This window comes from Leptidea sinapis, chromosome Z (genome assembly GCF_905404315.1).
Source record: "Leptidea sinapis chromosome Z, ilLepSina1.1, whole genome shotgun sequence".
Classification (NCBI taxonomy): Eukaryota; Metazoa; Arthropoda; class Insecta; order Lepidoptera; family Pieridae; genus Leptidea; species Leptidea sinapis.
This window is the reverse complement of record NC_066312.1, coordinates 20272367-20296653: the sequence shown is the minus strand read 5'-3', so window position 1 is coordinate 20296653 and position 24287 is coordinate 20272367. Positions and strand designations below refer to the sequence as shown.

Below are 24287 nucleotides of genomic sequence, written 5' to 3'. Positions count from 1 at the left end.
GTTAAGTGGTCCCCGACAATTCGAGCTGCTCTGCGTTGCACGCGGTCAAATGGATCGAGCTGATACTGGGGTGTGCCAGACCAGAGATGACAGCAATACTCCATGTGAGGCTGGACCTGCGCTTTGTAGAGCGCTAGAATGTGGGCCGGCTTGAAGTATTGCCGTGCTCTATTTATGACGCCCAGTTTCTTTGAAGCCAGTTTGGCTTTGCCCTCCAGATGGCCACGGAATTGGCAATTGCTCGAGATTTCGAGACCCAGTATTAGTTTTATTCTTTTTTTATTTTACTCTAGCCTATCTTAGTACTAAATTTTATCAAAATCAGTTCAGTGGTTTAGGCGTGAAAGCATAACAAACAAAATTACATTCCCATTTATAATATTAGTAGTGATGTCATAAAATGAATAAGGCATTTTTATTAGTGACAGAACAGAAGCTAGATTTAAATATATTAAAGCATTCATTTTTAGTTTGTTTGCCTCATAATATTGAAAGTCAAATTTATTTCAACTGAAACATCTATCTTCTTATCTACAACTCACTCTGTAAACAATGGATCTACGCTGATAATTATGACTTGGATTCGAATATCGTGTTTGTACTGTGAGCTTTGCTTTTGCACAGCTTTGTTCTTCCTTAATAGTGGATTGTAAGCAATGGTAATAACAGAGCACAGCCAGAGTAATCACAAAATGAAACTTCAAGTCTATTAAATGCTTTTAAAGTTTTGACCGCCTCTTTGATATTTGATGGTTGACTGGGATCCAATAAACGGTGCTTTGCTGTGCGCTTTGTATTTTCAACTGACTTCGAAATCAAGAGGAGGTCCTCAAATCAATTGTGTTTTTAACGTCATATTTTAACCTTTTATAGAATGATTTGAATGTTTTGTTCGAATGCGTAGGTATCAATACTCCTGAATTGGTTCAGTTTTAAAAAATCTTAACTGATGATTGAATCTAGTATAAATTCAGGGAAACTGAAGTGGAACCGGTTATGGTTTCAGTACATTTGAAATGGTTCCATCGAAAAATCTGGTGATCATCATCGGCCAGAAAGTGGATATCGAAACTCCTTAATTGGATATTTAACAATGTAAGATAAGAAGCCTATATACATAGATAATACTAAGCTCACTTTATCTACAACATCTTTAAATGTACTTAAATATTTTGTGCATTATTACCACAAGTTGGTGAAATAAAAATGGAAATGAATTCAAAGAATCGATAAGGAAGATTCAATGAATGTTGCATTTCACTTGGAATAATATATTTCAGGAAATGCATTTCTCAGTGAATTTATCTCGTAACGCCGTCTCTGTGCTTCGTGGTTACGGGGCGAAAGGCTAAAATTCAGTTTATTCGGTAAAATTTTGCTGAAACTTATAATAGTCTAACATTTTTATTGTTACTTAATGTTTAACTGTATACTTTGTGTAATATAATATATAACATTAATGTTAATTAATAATAATATTGAAAAATACATTCTCTAAAACGGCAGTATATTACTTGATACATACCTACCTACAGCCATAAAATATTTTTGAAGTAGATTCTATTTCAGGAACGAACCATGAACTGATAAGCCCATTAAGTTAGCTTATTGATATTCGTGCATATTATTATATACGCTTAGAGTATGCGCATTTTTTTTATAAGCTATGAATGAATAAAATATCTCGTATATTCCTGGATGCCACTTATTAGATCCATTGGTACTTAAAATATTTAAAACTATTGTTTGGTGTATCTTTATCAAACAAAACCAATAGATTTGGTTTTAATTAAAAAATTGCGGATTATAAAAATTAAGCTTAAGTTTTCTTTTCTCCCTCCCTTCTCTCCTTATTTCTTTTTGACAACCCATTTCTTGATTAAATTTACAATCGAATATGATTTTTTTGTGATATTGGGAACCCATAAATAAGTTACTGCCCCTCGTTCTTCAGTGCTGTTAATTTTAATTTTTCTCTTTACTTCATTTATCAGCTCATTTTTTATAGATTTAATTCTTTCATTTGTATTAACATTATAATAAGAAATTATTCTAATGATATATTTTTATTTTTGTGAGTAAAACAAAACTGTTTTACTAATTTGTAAAGAATTGTATTACCAATAGAACGGTATGTAATTTCTTAGTCACATGTACTCCATTAATAAAAAAAGGTAAACTTTAATCAATGCATTGACCTTACAAATTGTAAGGCGTTAATTTATACATATTATATTATCAATGTTACTCAGCATAAATGAAGTCGTTTTCAGAGGCAGTTTTCCTAACCATTGTTGATAGAAACTTTGTTGGGCCCGTAAGTAGCGAGAATCTTGTGAAGGTTTTGGATTGCGAAGATCTTGAGTTGATTTGTAATGTGTAAAGTGACATTCTGTGTTTCTCATCCATTATGTAATACATTCGTCACGTACAATACATACACGCTGGAAAATTTTTCTCAAACACTAAACTTAAAACTTTCAATTTAATTCTTCTCTCTTGCACGTTATTTAACACTCAATATACTCACTTATCTGGGATCAATTACACTAACAGATCACAGAGCCACTTCGTTTTATCAATCATTTACAAATAATGAATTGAAGGATTTGCAAAGCTCCGAGTTCTAACTGAACAGCCACTTTAGTGCGATGCCATTTACAATCTTTTTACGATTTTAACTGATAGGCATCACGGGAGTTATTTTTTGTACAAGTGATCTAACTAAATGAGGACAGATTTATCATAACTTGTGAGTAATAATAAAATATGACCACATTTATACATCAAAAGAGTTGTAGAATCCTCTTGGAATTTTATAGTATTTTTCTAAATTAATGGATTATCAACATACATGGAGTTCTTGGCGAAATTAATGGTTTTTTATATTTACTGTACACTTACTGACATACATCACCAAAGAAAGTCGTCTCATTGTTGATTTTCAACAGAAGTATTTCATTTGAGTCCTGCCGTCGGATTCACGGTCACAAAGCAAAGTCACGGAACTATCTTCTGTGTACATACAAATTATGGAATTAATTTCAAAAGTGTACATTGCATGAGTACTTGTAACAAAAGAGCGTATTCATATTGTAACAAAAAACATACAAAGTAAACTAAAATATAAAAAAATAGAAATGCACAAAATAATTTTGATCTGAACAGAAATGTAATGCGATTTAACTATGCGAAAGTAACATTTTAATTCGCTACTTTGTTTTCGAATTATCATTCGAAATGCTGCAACAAAATTATAATTTCGTTCGTAGCAACGTATGCAATAATTCAGCACAAAAGAAATAATTGCACTGAAATGTTGGGAATCACACAAAAGATTAAACATAACAGTAGCAATCTTGTTGGAAAAAACATGGACAGTTATTGCACTAATATTGCACTGCTATTATCTACCATAAAATCCTCGGCACTGCCAAGCTTAAAGCTTAAAATACTTTTGTAGCGCTGAAAAAGTTTCTTTAATCTTCTTTTAATGAAGTTACGAGAGAGTCTGCAGGTAAGTAAGACACTTCACAGGCAAACAAATCCCCTTCATCGCTAAAACTCTTAACAACACAATTATTTTTAGTATTATCTACATTGTGTCATGTTAAATAATGAGCAGCATGTTTTCATCATATTATGCATTTAATTAAACCATTCGTTCATAATTTCATTTATTTACATCAAAATAATATTAATTACCACTGCTAACAGCAGTAAAGGGTAGTCTTTGCGTTCGTTTCATATTTAAATAATTTGATGCTGACCAATTTTTATCGATATGTTTACATAAATATTTATTTTTGTATTTAGAATCTTTACTGACGTTTCTTAGAAATATGAGAAAAAGGTTAAATACGATCAATTAGATAATATTATTCAATAATATTTTATAAAAAATGTCTGAGATACACTATAAGTTTAAGAAAAAAGGTTTATCTTTATTTAATATAAATTCATATAATATTACGTCTTAGGAATGCAAAAGTTAATTGACTTTTCATTTAATTATTGTAATAATACTAATAACGTGAATATATTTACTTGAATCATAATGAAGTATTGGAGGACACAACAAAAGAAACCATTATTTCCACAAACTTTCTATTACATGAATTCTTTTTAATCTACAGAGTTAATTCAATAAAACACTCGTTCTTAGAGAAACATTAACTTGATTCAAAGTTCATTAACTTTTTGTGCCATTGTAGACCAGAGCATTTACAGAAATCAGTTCACAGAGCGAAAATATATGAAATGCGAGAAAATATCACTTGAACGTAGAGTTTGATATAAAAATGCTACAAATAGAAGAATTATTGGTAAAAGGCTATAGAAAATTCTCGATGAAACTTCGTAATGTTCGGGAAAAACGTGTGATTGGCTACTTTAAGTAAGGATAGCAAGCTTAGAAGACATTAAAAGGAGCGAACGAAGTTCAGTGATTCAGATAACTGATTTGGTCAATGGTCGTATATCAAACCACTGACGAGGATACGGGTAACTAAAAAGATAAGTCGTACGATGTAATTTACGTTTTACACTAGTGTATTAACTAAGAAATTATTGGGCCATGAAAATAAATAATAAGAAACAATTACGTTTATAAATAATAATGTCTATAAAAATAATTCAAAGCAATTACATAAAGTGAATGTATATCTTGAATATGTGCTTCTTAAGAATAATCACCACAGCCAGTGCTTTTATATGAAATATTCGCTTAGTTTGCAAAATATATAACTCATGAAGGCCTCCTTTCCTTTGCTTAATTAAAACATAGAATAATATGTGTACCTTATATTTAACGCAAGTGAATTTAGCTTGGCGTGCTAGTGTATAACTAAGTTATTTTATAGAATTTATTGTAATTTATTATGTAGATATAGAAGCTTAGAATATAAGCTTATTCATAATTATGTGATGAAAAATAAAATTAGAATATGTATTTGGATTCGGTATGGGATATGAGAATATATTGATAGAAATATGTGGAATATTTAATGTGAGACTATAATGCATTTCGTAATGATAATATGTGCTAACTTAGAATAGAAATACAGGCTCAGAGAAACAAAAACAGAATGAAAAAATCTATTAAGTTTTTTTCATTGTTTCTTTAGCATTAGCAAAGAACAATTAGTTCAACATAAACTTTCGTGGCATGCCTTAAAAATGTTTTTGTTGTTCACAGGAGCAATATTTGACCAGAACACGGAAGAGATTCAGAATGTTTTCAAATACGCGATGACTGTCCACAATCAGAACATTAGTACCCGTCGCCTTGAGCTCCAAGCCTACGTCGATGTCATTAACACTGCTGATGCCTTCAAACTCTCACGACTGAGTAAGTATTCCTACAATTACACTAGATTTCCAAAGAGTGAAGAAATCACCTGGATAGGTATTTTTAAGCATTTTTTTTTACTTTCTGGCTACCAAACCTTATTATGCAAATACTGAAGTATTTTATATTAAGCAAGTATTGTAGGGCTGAGGGCTAGCACAGATGAGTGCTGCCAGCTATTTAGAAAAATGTACGAAAGAACCCATGTTGTATTTACATTCTTATATTATTATGGTTTTACGTGGAAGAAAGTGATCTAGCCATTCACCGAGCATCCCCGAAAATTCGAGCAACATTGTATTGCATGCGGTCAAATGGTTTAAGCTGATATTGGGGTGCACCAGACCAAAGATGTGGGCAATACTTCATATGTTACTGAACCTGTGCTTTGTAGAGCGTTAGAAATGGGCCGGCTTGAAGTATTGCCTTGCTCTACTTATGAACTCCAGTTTCTTCGAAGCCAATTAAACTTTACCTTCCAGATGATGCTTTAATACTGGGTAGGTCATTAAAGAGAGTCTTGTGGGGTTAACCCCCAATAAAAGATCAAGGAACAAGGTTCGCGAACTTCTCAAGAGAGAACTTGATAGAAAACCCAAGCTTCTTCCGGTGCACTGGTCGATTTCCATAGAGATGACCTGCATGTCCCATGCATCTTCAGTACTGTACTCAGCAAAGCAATGCATTATAGTTGGTACCAATCAGCTGTATTATTTTAATAATATAGACATAATATTAATAGATGAGCACTTAATCAACAAATACATATATTGTAAGAAAGTATACGATTTTTAGATAAGTTTTCTTATTTTAATACTATTTTATAATTATTATTTTTTTTTGAAAATTAGTGACGAGACGAGCAGGACGCATAATAATTATTAATTTGATTTAACTTTTGAACCTACGTATTAACTTCTGTTTATACATGTACAGTTACAATTTGTTTTTCTTATTCGCTTCTCCTCGCCTCTCCTCGCAATAGATAATCGAATATATCTTTATATCTAATCTGTATTTATATTCTGTCTTAATATTCACCATGGGCCCATGTAACAAGCGTTTTAATATAGCAGTTTTTAAACTAAATTGAATTATAGAATTCTGAAATGCATTTGAGAACTTGTTCAGAAAAAAGTAAGATTAATAATTTTATTCTCACTTCAATGATATTTGACACTTATTTAAGGACATCAATGCAAGCGAAAACGCGGCAAACCCTAGTTCTTGAGTTAAATATCATAATTGGTAAAGAATATGGTAGCTGAATTTAATTTTTAAAAATATTGCTTTAATCGTTTTTTATTTTACTTTGGCGCATCACTATCACAACTGTATTTTTTTGCAATTTATTCGATATGACCAACAATATTTTGCAATTAAAGAGCAGAAATTCCATGTTTGAATTGGAGCTTTTTTCCGCATTGACCCTGCCTAGTAAAATAGCATAATACTATTTTTAATATTATATTTTTTTCATGTTTCAACTGACTAAAGATAAACATGTATTTTTTAAGATTAGAGTAAGTGAAATGTTTATTAGAGTCAGGCCGCGTTTAAGTCAACAACACAAGAGTTCGAGGGATGTTTTTATATGGTATAGGATGACAAACGAGCTCACGGGTCTCCAGGTGCTAAGTGATCAGATACCAGAGGTATCATAGCGTTACCGGCCCTTAAGGAAGGTACATGCGCTTTTTTTGAAGATAACCATGTCATATTGTATCCTCGTATTAATGTGGCCCATACTTCTATATGGATGTGAGGCGTGGACTATAAAAGAAGACCTCAGAAAACGTATAGAAGCTTTTGAAATGTGGGCATATAGACGTATGTTGGCCATAAGTTGGACCCACAAGGTCACAAATGTGGAAGTTCTCCGCCGCGTCAATCAAAAACGCGAACTCATGCAAACTTTCAAGATGAGGAAAGTCGCATATTTGGGGCACGTGCTTAGGCACGAGAGGTACAAACTCCTACAACTCATCTTGATGGGAAAAGTTGCCGGAAGAAGAGGCGTAGGTCGCAGAAAAAAGTCTTGGCTGTGCAACATCCGAGAGTGGACTGGCATTGCGAGTGCGGCAGAACTACTTCGCCTCGCGAAGGACAAACAATTAAAACTACAAAGCTGACCGCCAACCTTCGCTAGTCGGAGAGGCACGCGAAGAAGAAGATTAATGTGGTAGAAGACACACAATGACTCAACGTCTTTATGCAACGCCAAGTGATCCAGCCGTTCATAGAACACTGGGTCCCTGACAATTTGAGCCACTCTGCATTGCTTTGCTGATATTATGAGATGGGAGTATGCTCTAGACTTGAAAGTACCTAAGTGATATCGGTCCTGGAATGTAAAAGCCAGCTGATGATTCCACAAAGTGGTTGCATGAGTGGCGTGCTTGAAATTAATGAAACTGATTTGAAATACATCACTGATATTCAGAAGAAACAGTGAAGGGGATAGAAATTAGATTTGTAGCTTTAAAATGGGTTAGCATAAAAGTAGTAAAAGTCTTAACATTCGTCGCCTTAATAACAAATACTATGAAATAATTGATGTATTCAACCAATCGTTTATTTGTTATTACCTACTATTAACTGAAAATATAGATATCGCTTAATAAAGCTTGTAGTACTTTGAAACTCAGGTAATGCTGAATAAGAGTCATAAGCTAAGCTTAGAATCAGATTTAGTGAATACTCCAGGTAAATGTTCATAAACTAATAAAGAATTACTGTTACATAGATTATATTCATTTATATTTGTAATTGCAATCATCAAATTATTATATACCTACTGTTAGAAGACCTAAATTCTATCCATACAAAATTTTACAATGAGAGAACCACATTCAGATATTGTCTGACTGAATGTAATGGAAACAAGTAAAACTCATTTCGATAAAATATAATCGTCAGTTCATTGCGTCTATTCTATGATTGAGCGTGTGTCCATTCAATATCAGTGCAAATGCGTCCAGGATTAATTGTTCGACTTTATATATAGAGAACAACATCACAATAGTTACGTTTTATTATTCAAAGCGCATACAAATTATACGTAGTTACAGCTAGGGAGTTAATTACTTTGGCTTAACAATTACTATCCATTATAGTATAGCGCATTATTGGTTTGAGTTCACTTTAATAATTACTATGATGTCAGTCAGTGTTGACAGATGATTCAAGACTTTTATACATCAATGTAATATTATAAAATAATCTATTTCGTTTCAATTTTTCATAGCAGGAGTGTACCGTACCATACGTTTTCCTTTGAGATGGCGAGTGTCTGAACTATTTCCGCAGCTAACCATACTTGTAGTATGGCTGCAGAAAATTTTTCCTCAAGATTGCGATTTACGTTGAGTGAGCGGAAATGACTGAATCGATGTACACGTTTTGCTCATTTTGAAATAAAGAGTATAACGCTCAGAGTATACGCAATTCAATATTGAGGAAATTATGCATCCTACCTTGTGTACCTAGAACAGTTTTGGGACATAGATAATTTTCACTATCCGTGGAGAATTTTTTTCGGGTTTTTAACCAAATTACTCTCATCGTAATGGAGATAGGAACGTGTGAATAATCAATCCAAATTAATATTACTATGTGTATGTATGTATACCTACTCTGTGGTGCTACGAAAGTCAGAGATTAGAAACTCATTACGATTTCTGTAAATGTTTCATCAGAATATATTTTACATAAAAATATAAATATATAAATATAAAATGTGGGACGGTATTGAAGTAAAACTTCCTTGCGCGCATGAGGGTAAATTTTTAAAAGATGAAACGCAATAGAGCGTCACGAAAATGTGGGACGTTTTTGTGCAAGAAGAGGAGTAGGAGGAGGTTTTTTTTGAGGGAGAAAGCGATTGACACTGACTGAGAAAGAGTGAGAAAGGGCGACTGTAGCGTGAAGCACATAGCGCTGCTAGTAAGTAGAACATCTTCCCTACCCCCCTGCATTGTATCGTGCAGGTTTTGCGAAAGTTAAGTTAAAAATGAGTAAGTAAAGTTGTTAGTTTTGAGGTTGGTAAGTGGTTACTTAGATCTGTTGTGAACCTTATCGTATTTCTCGTGTTATTTTGAAGGACAAGTTAAAAAAAATTCAAATCGGAATAATAAATAGTAAAAGAAACACTAATTTTACCCTAAAATACTACATTTGGTTATACTCATCGTAAAAACACTCTTAATTTTAACGCGAATATACTTTTCACTGTACAGCTCATACATCATTGTATAAGGCATTAGGGGGCGGTGAATTTACGTACACAAAACTCGAGATACACGCATTTTTATGCTGTGAAACATGATCTTGTATTTTTACGTTGAAAGTTTTGGAAGGCACGCTTTCATAATGTTACCACGATTTGCGTTTCATATTAAGAATTATAAAACAAGCTTCTTTGACGTATAAAGAAATAAAGATGTTGATAAAATCCAAAAAGTTACCATACAGGTAACTATCATGCAATAGATGCAAATATTTATAATATTTTTTGCAATATTATCTATTTTGTTTTACTCGAATCAGACGCATTGTTACTATAATTGATATCGTGTAGTCTAGACCTGAACTTAAACTGAATTGAAAGGGATACATAGGTATTAAATGTTTGCTCGTTTGTCCCCTTATCCTCAAAAATATTAAACTGTAAGACAGAGAGGGATATTATACAAAGATTATGTGTTGATAAGCCAATACTATGCAGTTACTAAGGCAGAGATTTATAGGGCGTACTCAGACTTTACTTATTTACAACTTAACTGAGTGTAAGCTTAGCATAATCTTTGATTGCATTTTTATAGTCATAAGAAAGCTAAAATTATGCTGATCTTAAGCTAAGACAATCCAATGCAATAGTCAAGTTCACGTCTATAATGTAAATTATAAAATGAAATACTATATAAGTGTTAATAATCAAAACTCTACTTTGCAACGTAAAATTGAAATGTTTATAAATAAGTGATGCACTTCTGATCAATTTATCTAACCCAAATCTAGCATAAAGTGTGCTTTATAGTGCCAGAAAATAATATATATTTACAATACTATATAAACATCAGCCTGATGATATACATAAAAAACAATTCACTTTTTAAATTCAACAGTCAGAAACAAACATTCGTACCCATGACAATAATGTTGTCTGTACCTACCGGGATTTAAACTTGACACTTTTAAAACACAGGTCAGTTGTTACTATGCGGTAGGCAAGGATCACATCACATAATATTTAAAAAAATAATCAAACGATGAGCTAACGTTTGTTTTAAGGTTTGTTCATACAAACAGGAGCTGACACTCCCACTAGTAAGTCTTAATAGATAATTAGTTATAATGACTAAATAAGATTTCTAAAATAATATACAGTTAAAAGGTGAAATATTTGTTATTACATCAACTTTACGCAAGAATTATTTAAGCAGTGAACTTCAAAAAATTTTATCATGGTAGGATTTTCTTTATTTTATTTCTTATCTTAATATATTTGTATGCAAAATCACAAGTTGATAAATGAAATAATTATTAAGATGTTTCTACGTTATCTAAAATTCTGTCCATCTCTTAAATTCCTACAACAGAAATTTATTCACAAGATCAGCCGAAATATTCCAAAAATACAAATATCAGATGTTCTTTCGCCGACGCTTAACTTATCACGCCTTTATCTTGCCGCTTTTATTGCTGCCATTGGCAAAGATACGATTTAAAAACAGGGAGAAAAAGTGGCAACATAAGTCGCTTCCCTTGAAAATATGAGAACAAAACGAAAATACTGACACGGAAATTAAAAGGAGAAACAAAAGCAAATTGCCTGTAAGAGGATGAGGGTAGACCGCTACCGCGATTATTAGCACTAATGATAGGCATTACGTTATCCAGCTGCTCAGCTACTGCGAATATAAAGCACCTCATGAATCCTTTATAAATTTATGATAAAACTATTGTCATAAGCTCCAACAACTTTGTTGCGTTCTTATATCCAAAGAGGATGTAAATACTACGTAATAAGAGACGGGACTTCCTAAGGAAAAATTTAAATTAAGTTTAGTACGAAACCTGCAGTAGCTATCTCCGTTTTTTTACAAGATTATAGCCGTCATTTGTCAATCGATCAATAACTGCACGTTTCATACAATCGAGTGAATCACTTTTTTCTTAGAGAGTTTCGCTAGGCTGCTTATACATTCCTTAACATCCGCAGTTATTCACAGCGCCTTTCACAAAGAACATTTATTCGTACAGCACAACCATTTAACGAATCTAACAACTATAGATAAATTAGATATCGCAAATTGTTTACAACGGAAATTTTGAAAATTAAAATAATTTATTGAATACGATAGGAAAAAATTAAAATGTTACATACTTTGCTAGCTAGTTTACCTACTGTATAATATAGAAAAGGATATCATCTCGTCATAGGGCGTATTCTATCGTTCGTTGTGATAAATCATAAATTTGAGAAATCACTAAAAGTAAAATAAATCCTCAAAATTATTTAGCGCTATCAGATATATGCAGTGTATTTCAAATGTAATTGAAAACGTTTACAGCCTTCGGTAAGCTTGTTACGAGTACCAAATGTTCATAAAAAAAACAAATACGAAATTTAGAATATTTCACTAGATTATATTAGATAGATTTAAGTGCGAACTGCTTTCTCTGATTTTATTCATCGCTCTTTATCATAGTAGTATTTCAAATAATTCCTTGTCGCATATAGCTGGATATTCATCTCCGATTACAGTATCATTAGATTATAAATTTGGTGAGGCTTCACTTACACATATCATTATCGAACCAACTCAATAAACTGCCCAAAATGTCAAACAATGAACAATATTTTTTTTTATTTAAATTTTTATATTTTTATAATATTGAATAATGGCGTGTGCGCTTTATAATAACATGTTGCGATGGGTCTAAACTCCATGCTGGTAAAGTAGCGGGTACAGCTAGTTTAAAGAACAATTTTACATTGAATATAATAATAATTCAATTATTGCGGGAAAATGTGGGTGGCGTTGATCACTTATCACCGGGTGAACCGTACTCTACTTTGCCCTCCTTTTCCAGAAAAAAAAAAGCATATGTATATTAACGCATTTTGGTATTGTTTGTATTCAAATTCATGTTCACGGTACATGTTTAATGGGTCTTTATATTTTTGTGCTGTTTGATGTCATTATTAGTTACATTTTCAATTTCGCGTAATCAAAATATTAAGTATTGTAAATAAACTCGTAGTTATTGTAAGTATAAGCAATATTTTGTTTTGAACAAATCGTATTTTATGTGTGCATATGCTAAAAAACTTTAATTTGTTATTTAGTTCTATAGCTTTTCAATAGACATTTCGGTATAGGAAATATGTAAATAACGAGCCGTTGCTATCTTGAAAATGATGCAAACTGCTTGAGACGTTATCAAATAGGTATTCATGTATTGGAAAATAGAGTTTTAGAATATTTTAGAGAATCAATGATGTATCTTTTGATATTTATACTAAAAAGGCAATAGCTAAACGAATAATATGCATAAATTTTTCGGGATTGCGAATTTTGTGCTTGTGTGCTTGGAGGGTTCTTATCAACACCACTATGCAACCATGCATAGTATTTCATTTGAATTACGAGACAATGGGCATACATAGTTTCCGCAAAGCATGGGAAATATCGGTAAATAATGTTTCAATTAATAAATTTTGGCTAAAACGTTGAAAACTCTATCGTTATCTCTAACATAAATAATCAGAGATTTACGACGATTCGTGGATTTTCATGTTTCTCAACATTTCATTGTTGTTTCAAACGTCATGACTACTTTCAAGATCACTAATGTAACTTGCGTTTACTTACATACTAGGTATATCTACTTACGTCAACAGACCCATTCAGTTTATTCATATTCGAGATATTATTATAGATTCGATTCAATTTACATGTTTGTACCTCATCCGACACGAACCATTGTGTTTTCGGTTTTCGAAACAAATGTAATTTTATTCGACTCTGGTGTTATAAAAGAGTATAAGCTACGGTGACCATATACCAACCATGCGATGACGTAAGCTCGTTTGTCCTCCTCTTCCATTAAAAAAAAAAACATTTTAATCATTTTCTCACGGGGAATAATTATATTATAGTGTAAAAAATTTAACTTTATGGGCATAGAATAAATATAAATTATATTTCTTCTGTAAATGTATTTATGTACTAAGCCCCTTATGGGCAAGAGACTCAAGTGATGGGAAGTAGTGCGTCCGCAAAAACTTGTATATTGAATTACTCATTGTATATGTATTTTGTATATTTGCTCAATTAAAAATTGGAAGCAATAGTGGTTGTACATTTTTTTCTACTTAACTTATCTCTCACCGGGCTAGTCTCTTTTAGAGCCGACCTTAAACCCCTGTGTGATTTGCTTAAATTATTTTGTCATATCATATTGTGGCTTATTCATAAAAACAAGGTATATAATTACTTTTCATGTACAGGTACAGTACAAAAAGGCTCAATACATTATTCCTATATATCTGGAGAAAAGCAACTTGAAACAAACAAAACATAAATAAAAAATTTGTTCCATTAAAATACAGATACAGGCATTACAATCGTAAAACGTTTCTTAAAAGCCTTAGTGAAATTCATGTCACGATTAATTGTCCCCATCTTATGATAAATCCACTGTTAATGTTGTCTGTGGCTAACCTATTTTCTTCCCACCTCCACACCTGTAATTGCACCCTAACTTAATTTTCTTAAAAGCCTGTCACAGGGGCTAAATTTAATGAACTCGAAAATAAAGTGAATTGTCTAAAATTAAATTCATCCCAGGATATTTTGCTCTAAAGCAAATACGTACTTCTTCAAGAACCTACATTTTTTCGTCTTCATTATTTAAAAAGCTTTATATAATCTTTTAATTGTTCTCTCTTTCTTTCTAATTGAGAGAGTCAAGTTAAGGTCCTGGTGTCATAAAATTATGCAAATTAGTCTTAATGAATTGGAGGTTTTACTTTATTAGCTGGCATTTTTTACAGTGCCGACACAATAGTGAAGTATATAATAATATACTTCAAGTCTGGCAGTAATTATTATTGCTACCATAGACTTAGAATAAACTAGCATTTACACAACCCGACAGCTCGATAAAGCATGGGCAATTTTTATTTGACCATATTCGAGCGTGATTGTAAATCTTGTTGTTTATTGTACATCAATGGTGACCTCCTAATAATTTTTATAACGTTTCAGTTAATTTATTTTAAGAAAATAAGGGACGAGACAACCAGGACGTTCTGCTGATGGTAATTTGATACGCCCTACAATGCAGTGCCGCTCAGGACTCTTGAAAAACCCTAAAATTCTGAGCGGCACTACAAATGCGCTCGTCACCTTGAGACATAAGATGTTAAGTCTCATTTGCCCAGTAATTTCACTAGCTACGGTGTCTTTCAGACGGAAACACAGTAATCTTAGCACATTATTGCTTCACGGCAGAAATAAGCGCCGTTGTGGTACCCATAATCTAGCCAACTTCCTGTGCAAAGGAGCCTCCCACTGTTAAAAAACACAAGTATTATCAATTGTAGAGTATTGAGTTTATATATTTGATCAGCTTTTCAAGGAATATGAACTTATCTTGATGAATTCATCAAAAGACAGGTTGATTTTTCACTTCCCACCACAAAGCCCACTTTTCGCTCTTATGTAATCCGTTGGAAAGAGCGGTCTTCCCTAACACAGGTTCTGCGAACTTAAAAGGGAAGTCCTACAAATACTATTTACTAAAATGCTAAATAAATAAATTTTTGATTTTTTTTTTGATTTTGATGTAAAAAAGAGCTGATTGACGTGCACCGTGAGACGTGACCACTATTTGGAAATGTGGCATACTCCAGAGTGCGAATCTCTAGGTACTTTCTTCCACATACTACCAAGCTGTGATTTTTTGTGCGGTGTCTCAAAGACGATACAATATAGGTATTTTCAAAAAAACAAATTTTAAAAGGCTGGCAATGCTCCTGTGATTCCTCTGGAGAAGTTGGGCAACGGTGATCACAACATCAGGTGACCCGTAGGCTCATTTGTATTCCTCTTCCATAAATAATAGATGTTTTTTCGATATCTCGCGGTGATTATGATACAAATATATTAATTCGATCATCTGGTTATAAATATAATGAAAAAATTGTTGAGTCATGCACAACGATTTTAATGATGTGACTCAGTACGTTATTGGCTTAAGCTTTGGTAAAATATTTCAAAGCAGAAATAGATTAAGGCCTGAATCTTGTTCCAATATTTAACGTCCCTGTAACAAAAAAATTCTGCAGATGAAATCAAATATTAGAATAAAATGTCATTGTCTTGGGTCAGTGAGGGACAAAATATTAAAATTTGAACAATGTTTCCATTTGGGTCCATTTTATCCCATTGTAAAAAACTGTCCAGTTATAAAGCGGTTGTAGAAATATGCCTCTAGCTGTATGATAACATTCAGTATCCTTTCATGTTACAAACTATATTTTATGTTTGACTTTACATATAATGATGACTTTTGTTCAATTATTAATATTTATCCGCGGTATACTCAGCCCAATATTAAATAACTTTAACTAAAGTGACTCTGGTTCAATTATTGAATTTATTGTACATTCAAGCCAATATTAAATAGGTTCCTTCGAAATGGCACATCTCTGTCTAATAATCTATCTCTTCTAAAACATAATTAAAACTACGTTTTCTTTCAGTCTGCAATCAATTTGCAAGAGGAGTGTTTGCTATGCTGGGCGCAGTTACACCGGAATCATTTGACACGCTTCATTCGTATACCAATACATTCCAAATGCCGTTTGTAACACCATGGTTTCCAGAAAAGGTGGGTATTTTTTATTTATGCTAAAACAAAATGTTTTTAAATTCCAATTGAATTTGAATGTTGAAACTCTCGCCCTGAAAGATAGAATAATGAAAGTTTTGTACGATTCATATTCATAATAATATATTGAAATAGAGATCAGCCTTCTTTTTGTTTAAAAATAAAATAAAGCCTGAGAAATTTAAGTTAAGCCAAGTTATAGTCCGGTTAGAATTAAATTGATTTTGCAGTATAAATTAAGTACACCAAACCCGCATTGTATGAATACATATTATGTAATGCAATTTCATTGACTAAATTATTTGTTTTGCAAATATATAGGTATTTCAAATAAAAAATATAGTTTCCGAATAAGTAATCAAAATATAACCGAAGAAAAACCAGCTCTCCATTCAAATATTTTTATTCAAAATAGGATGTGACATCACTTATTGGAAGGCATTTATTAGTATAGTCTTTGTTAAAACTTACTGCAATATAACGTAAATAAAATAGTAAACCGGATTACTTAGATGATAAAAATGCTTGGGAATGAACTTGCTCTAAATCTGTTTTAATAAAACAAAACATTATAATTTTCTAGAGTAATATATTATTACTTACCGTTAAAACATTCAAAGTGTATGAAACACCCAAGCAGTATTTTTTTTAGGATCAGCTTTAGATAAAAATTTATAAATAAAAATATTCACACTCGCTACCTTACAATTATAATAGATAATGTAGCTTTCAAAGTCAAAGTTCTTTATTTGTCAGAAACATTCACAAGTAAAGTTTTTTACAATTTTCAGTTCAAAGCTACATTATCCCTTAGTGTAGCTTCTTGTTTTTATGTGCTATAATACAATATTATGAATTCTATACGAAGACTACCCATCTATATTTCAATCTTTTATATAAATACAGATTAATGCTACGTTAACAATCGGACGTAATTCCAGAAAAACGTTCTAAACCACAATCATGTCGAAATTGAGTTAAGAACACAAAACTGGTCACGTGATTCATATTAACGGAAAATTGGCAGCCGTACTGTCACTCTTTAAATGACATCATGGCTTAGTGGCCCAGCCCACATGTATGTAACACACTAATATTTATTAAACTTTAAACACGAATTCCTTAAAATGTGATGCTTGTGGCTTGGAATGTTTTTCAGGAACTACGTCCAATTATAAGACCAAATGACACAGTACGATAATAATGATATTATTATTGTACTGTGTCAGTTGGCCTTTCATCATTAGCGAGTATATGGATACTCGCTGCTCACTAGGGACAGACATCAAAGAGTGTTTTTACATGTACCATATTATATACCTATGTTTAGCGGCAATGCGTTCCGCGCCACTGGAATAGAAATGAATGTAATATAATAAATCTTCTAATAGAGACAACAAAACACCTAAAATATTTTTTTTAAAAAGTTTAAAATGTCTGCAATAATTATCTTTTCGAACACGTCAGTAACATTTTTAATAGAAATGTAAGCAAAATAAATTTTCTTTGAAGTGAAAAGCACGTGGGTTGTTTTGAGATAGGAAACAATTAACGTGGAACTACAAGAATCTATAAAATTCCTAGAACGTTGCAACAACAGGACGTAATTAAAGTAAGTTTCTTACAAGCATAACCTTTATATAAATCCGGTTGAAAGGAAACTCTCACGTAATATCCAATTAATCTGATGTTGCCTATTATTACTTTAAAACATTTAGTTTGTATTTCAATATTATATGTTTACTCAGAATAAAATCTACTTACAAAAGCGGATCGGATTGATACCTTAATTCTCTAACAGTATTTATTATTCTTGAATGATATGCAATATTAACAATTAGCATTAGATATGAGTTCGCGAATAACTATAACGTAAAGCTTTTTATTTGTAATATTTCAAGTAGACATTTAAGTGACGTGAAAAACTAGATAGAGAGTATTGTACGTACAAACGTATTTAAAAATAATGTTAAAATTATATAAGTAGGTACCCAAAATAGATGCCTTTCAAACAAAAGTGGATAGTAATGTGTAGTACCTATTTGATGAAACAATGCCAGCTCTTAGCGCTACTGTTTGGTACTCCACTGATTTAGTTAATTTGTTTTCACAATTATCGGTATTTTATGTCATATTCAAACTTATTCGATATTATACAAAATATCTGCACTCCTTCAAATTATATTAACATTATTTGATAATGAAATAGTATATGCAATATTCCAATGAGTTTATCAAACTGACATTAGTAGTTCAAATAATTTCCATTAATGATAAGAACCATGTCTATTTTTGTCCAAATGTTAACAGCTTGTACCTAATTGAATTAATTATTCACGATCATACTACTCTAAGAATTTATATTCAGATTTACACGAAAGACAAATAAACATCATAAACGTCTCCCAGCAACTAACATCCTTTACTTTCCAGGCAGAGGAAATGAGTTTTTTCGCTAAATTAACTATGTGTGGAGCCCCATTAAGTTCCTTATCCGAAGTAATTTGTAAAAAGGTTCTATTCACTACAAGAACTAGCTTCTCGTCTTTAATTAGTACATTAGTTCTTTGTGTTTCATTGTGTACGCCCAAATGGATTTTAAAACTATCTTATAAGTAAAATTTTATTAAGCAAACTTAAGTGTTTTCTGTACTACTTTACAAAACTAAAGGTACAATTTATATAATTTGTTTCAGTTAATTTAATATAAGATAATATTGGCAGTTTAGCGACTGTCGAAGGAGATAATATATAATTTATTAATATTTTTTCTTCATATTACAAAATTAAAATCACAATTATTTGTCTGAAATTGGTAACCTTTTAAACTTGAATAGCATGACGTTCAGAATCATAGAGATGCTGGTGTTGAAGTAAAACGCTGGCCATGAGATGAAAGATATTTGACATATTATGTCCATCATATTGTGTTGTAGAAAGAGAGAAAAACTTTGTTTCGCAATTTTATGTTGCCTTTCCGATTTTTAAAATCGTTTTATTTATTGAATGCGTCTACTAATGACGACAGTTATCATGTTCACGAAGCATTCTTATACTGATGAATTCAATCTGTGAAGGTTGATGCAGCCCATATAGGACAATTTATATTTATACAGTTTATTTTTTAATACTTTTCATAATGATATTTAAAAAGCTTTTAACTTTGAACACAATGTATATATGTCATTTATTACCATAGTATTGTAAATATAGTAATATGTTTTTGTTTCAATAAAAAATAATAAATTGATATATTGGATGCGGCACCGTACAAAATATTTTTTTTTAAATATTACATTCATTGTAAAATACTTGTTCATTGAAAAGAGTAGCCATTGAGTATGTGGATACACAACGTTCATTAATCCAACAGCAATTTGATGTGATGTGTAATCGACGGATGTAGCTTGATGGGAATTAAACACAACATTTCTTTGTAACTCTGTTTAATTATTCAATCGACTTGCTCGAACTTAAGTTTGAATTACAGCATTAAGAGTTCAAAATTTTAACGTATATTTGGATACATTAAAAAAAAAGGATAAATATTGTTTCCATGGCATTCAGGGTGGAAAAGAACGAATTTGGGATCGTTTATGGAATTACACCCGCCTGTGTCTAGTTCGACATAGGTTAACACAGTATGTATCGGCATTTTCGATACTCTATAGGCCTTACAAATAAACTTGACTGACATTTTGCTTACTACTGTTTTACATGTTTACATCCGTTCCGTTTCCGGCTCATCAAACTTAGCCCCCCAAAAAAATTTTTTTTTCTATTTTTGAATTTTCAATATCGCATATCGTTAGTTCGTAGTTTGTTCTTAATTGTTCGCTATAAATAATTGTTTGTTCTTTTGTTGTTTATTTAAAAACAATTAATTAAAAACATACCCTTTAGTTAGCCCCCACCCCCTGTTAATGGTGGGAAACGCCTACTATATGGTTCTGGCACTCGCCGGCCGCTACCGCGGCACGCTACGCTCGGCTAGTGCGTTGTTTTAACTGTTCTAACATAACCTAACCTAACCAATTTTAATAAATTGCAATTTTTTTTTTAAATAAATAAATCGAGAACAAACAAATGTTTTTAGAGAACAATTAAGAACAAATGGCGAACTAACGATGTAATAGAAAAAAATAAAAAAAAAACTGGGGGGCTAACTTTCTTGAGCTAACGTTTCCAGCATTTATTTGCAAGGCGGCTTGACATTCGAAAATCATCAGAATAATCATTGTATTGACAGCGTTGTTAGTATAAAGTCAACATTGTGCATATTCTGGATTTATTCTCAGATACAATAACTTAATGCCAAGTTTATTTGCAAGTCCGTATGGGAGTCAAGTAGAGTAGAAGTTTACATAGGTAGGATGCCAGATAGATGGTGCCTCATTTTTCCCACAGCATGCATTTTCCTGTCACAAAGAAAAATCACTGGGATTAACATAATATTATTATTTATATCTTCAGGTGACAAGAGCAGTCATGGTGCGAAAAAAAAATGTTTCTTTCGTTATATTTAGTCCTGGGACTTGTATATCATAAAAGAGAAAATTATCAATTTATATGGGATTCAGATACGCCTACTGCCATCTTCAATGCAAACTTTAGCTATTTCTCTTATATAAATGTACTTTAATATTTCAGCTGATTTTACAATTAGCTTGTAACAATTTAGTTAGTAACAATGTAAGCGTTAGAACAAATCAATTTCAATCACTATTAATGTTAGTTTCTCAACAATAAAGTATGTTGTATTACTTGTTCTGGAACATTCGATGGAGAATTAAATCAAAGTATGTCAGCTTATAACACAATAGAGCTTCTGCATAAAATACAGCTGACAGTCGATAATCTAATTCAATTCCGTCACTCGCAAAGGGTTGACGAATTGATCAGATTAATGTAAAACTATGAACGGCTTTAGTTCTTTTTGTTTGTAGTTTTGTAAAGTACCTATAGATTTCTTTTCAATATTTTTAAACAAAATGAAACAAATGATTCACGATATATTCGTATAGGACATGTTGTATATAAATTTATGTTCCTACATTGACAAAATAGTGAGTAAAATTTTGGGAATAAAATATCAATAGAAAATATACACAATATTCGTATTTCTTAATTATCCATATATTTATATTAACTTTGATAATAAGTTAAAAGTCAACAATACAAAGAATAGTAGTGACAAAGTTGTTCCTATAAATTAACCCAAAATGTTATATTTTGCTCGTAAAATGTAAGAATACAATTAATAATAAGGGCAAATTTCGCGCGTTCCTTAGTCTAAAAACAAAATCTTGAACGGCGACAAACGTGTTTTTAAAATTCGAAGCTGTGTTTTTTTTTACAATATTGACACACTTTACACACAAATTATTTTGCCCCAAATTAGGCATATATAGCCTGTGTTATGGGTTCCAACACACAACGATATATTTAATGCAATATACTTAAACACACATAAAAACGTCAATGACTCGGAAACAAACATCCATATTCATCATATAAATGCTTGCACCTACCGGGATTCGCACCCGGGACCTCTAGCTTAGAAGGCAGGATCGCTAGCCACTCGGCTATACAGGTCCTCTAATTTTGTCTGCGGATAATTGAAATTGATTCAAAATAAAATTGGAACTAAAAATAATTAAGGTTCACGAATCAAAATAAAAACTAGCCTATCTGTCAAGTCGGTATAAACTGCAAACAGTGGAAAAAAATAATTAAAATCGTTTTAGTAATGTCGAGTTTATACCGAACATATACCGCAGGACAAGGTTTTAAATATATAGATATATAGACATGATATCCCTGTGTTATACATATATACTTAATTTATTGTAATATTTTATTGAAAAAAAGACGATGCGGGATTCGCGCCTACTTCTCATGAACCTACCGCCTACTCTCTACTAGGTACCCATGTCGTATCGTCCCTGAAACACCGCACAAGGAAGCTCATTTCAAAGCTCCTTGAAAACCGCACTGTGGAGGACCGCCACACATCCAGATGGTGAGGATGATATCCTAACTTGTGGCGTATCGTGCGAAGGTGGAATTCGGCGGCAGGAATCAGGTTAAACAGCTCTTCGGAACACTCCCCGTGATAAATGTGGTAGAAGACACACAATGAAGCGAAGTCTCTACGCAACGACAAGTGATCCAGCCGTTCACAGAGCACTGGGTCCCCGACAATTCGAGCTGCTCTGCGTTGCACGCGGTCAAATGGATCGAGCTGATACTGGGGTGCGCCAGACCAGAGATGACAGCAATACTCCATGTGTGGCCGGACCTGCGCTTTGTAGAGCGCGGGTCGGCTTGAAGTATTGCCGTGCTCTATTAATGAGTCCCAGTTTCTTTGAAGCCAATTTGGCTTTGCCTTCTAGATGACAACGAAATTGGCAATCGCTCGAGATTTCGAGACCCAGTATTCCTCTACTAGCCGAGGCTTTGAGGGAAGTGTTGTCGAAGAGCGGTGATACGACAAATGGGGTTTTTTAAGTGGTAAACGCGCAAACTTGAGTCTTCTGGGGGTTAAATTGGACAAGGTTCAATTTTCCCCATTCCGCGACCTTCTCAAGAGAGGACTCCATAGAAGACGCAAGTTTCTCCCGGCACTGGTCGACGATTTCCCGAGAGAGACCTGCATGGCCCGTGTATATGGCATCACCAGTGCTGTCGTCTGCATAGCAATGAATGTTGGAGGTATCCAACATATCATTGATATGCAGAAGAAACAGTGTGGGAGCCTTGGGGCACTCCAGAATTCACGGGCTTCGGGTTCGAGCAATATCCGTCGACAACGACCTGTATGCTACGCCCAGTGAGGAAGCTGGAGGTCCACTTGCACAAGCTCTCGGGAAGCCCAAATGATGGAAGTTTGGAGAGGAGCGCCTTGTGCCATACACGATCAAAGGCTCACTTCGCTATATCCAGGCTAACTGCCAGGCCTTCCCCCTTGCTTTCAATAGCCGCAGCCCATCTATGTGTCAGGTATACCAGAAGATCACCTGCCGACCGACCATGGCGAAACCCGTATTGTCGGTCGTTGATTACCTGGTGACCCTCTAGGTATACCAAGAGCTGACGGCTAATTATGCTCTCCATGATTTTGGAGAGTAGAGAGGTAATAGCAATAGGCCTGTAGTTTGCCGGATCCGAACTGTCTCCTTTTTTTTGGATCGGATGGACAAGGGCAGACTTCCATGAGTCAGGGACTACGCCTTTATAATAAGAGTGCCGGAATAAACACGTTAACACCGGCGTCAACTCAGGGGCACACGTCCTAAGCACGATTGGTGAAATGCCATCCGGCCCGCTCGACTTCCTGACGTCCAACGAAAACAGAGCTCGCCTAACAGTTTTCTGTCTGAACTGTACTTCAGGCATAGAGCTCTGACACCGCGGGATGGTCGGCGGTGTTTTTCCGTTGTCGTCATGAGTCGAGTTGGAGGCGAAAAGAGTGCACAAGAAATCGGCTTTCTCTTTTGCCGTATGGGCCAGGGTATCATTCCTCATGTGCAACGGCGGCATGGACGGCTGGCTGAAGTTACCAAGAGCAGCTTTCGACAACGGCCAGAACAACGTGTTCCGGTCGGGTAACTGGAAAGCTGCTCGCCGATTTTGACGACGTGTTTTGACTCTGCACGGGCGATTTGCCCCTTAAAAATCTGGAGGCACGATTGTATTTCCTCTTAAGAACTGTGCAGTTTGGATCCTTTGTGCTCAGCGCCGCAACCCAAGTTCGATATGCCTGTTTTTTGCAGTCAGATGCTGCTTTAACTGACGCATCGAACCAGGGCTTTGATCTGCCACCGATGGGTACTACAGAGTTTGGTATAAAAATATCCATACCCTGTAGGATCACATCGGCTACTGCAACGGCGCAGGCACTAGGATCATCCGAAGGGAAACAAACCCTGCCCCAAGGGTAGGATGCAAAAAAGGAACGCATGCTATCCCAATCTGCTGACTTGTAGTGCCAAACGCGGTGGGTCGCTGGTGGTCTGCGACGTTGGCGTCG

At 33.5% G+C, this 24287-nt stretch overlaps 1 protein-coding gene across 2 annotated transcripts in view; it reads left to right on the top strand.

The window, feature by feature from the left end:
- LOC126978681 (glutamate receptor 1-like) overlaps positions 1-24287 on the top strand; it is a 136917-nt gene that overhangs the window by 24384 nt on the left and 88246 nt on the right. For both annotated transcript variants that reach the window (XM_050827680.1, XM_050827679.1), the window contains exons 2-3: positions 5198-5350; positions 16128-16255. In XM_050827680.1, coding sequence (XP_050683637.1) covers positions 5198-5350; positions 16128-16255 — 281 coding nt within the window. The remainder of the gene's footprint in view (positions 1-5197; positions 5351-16127; positions 16256-24287) is intronic.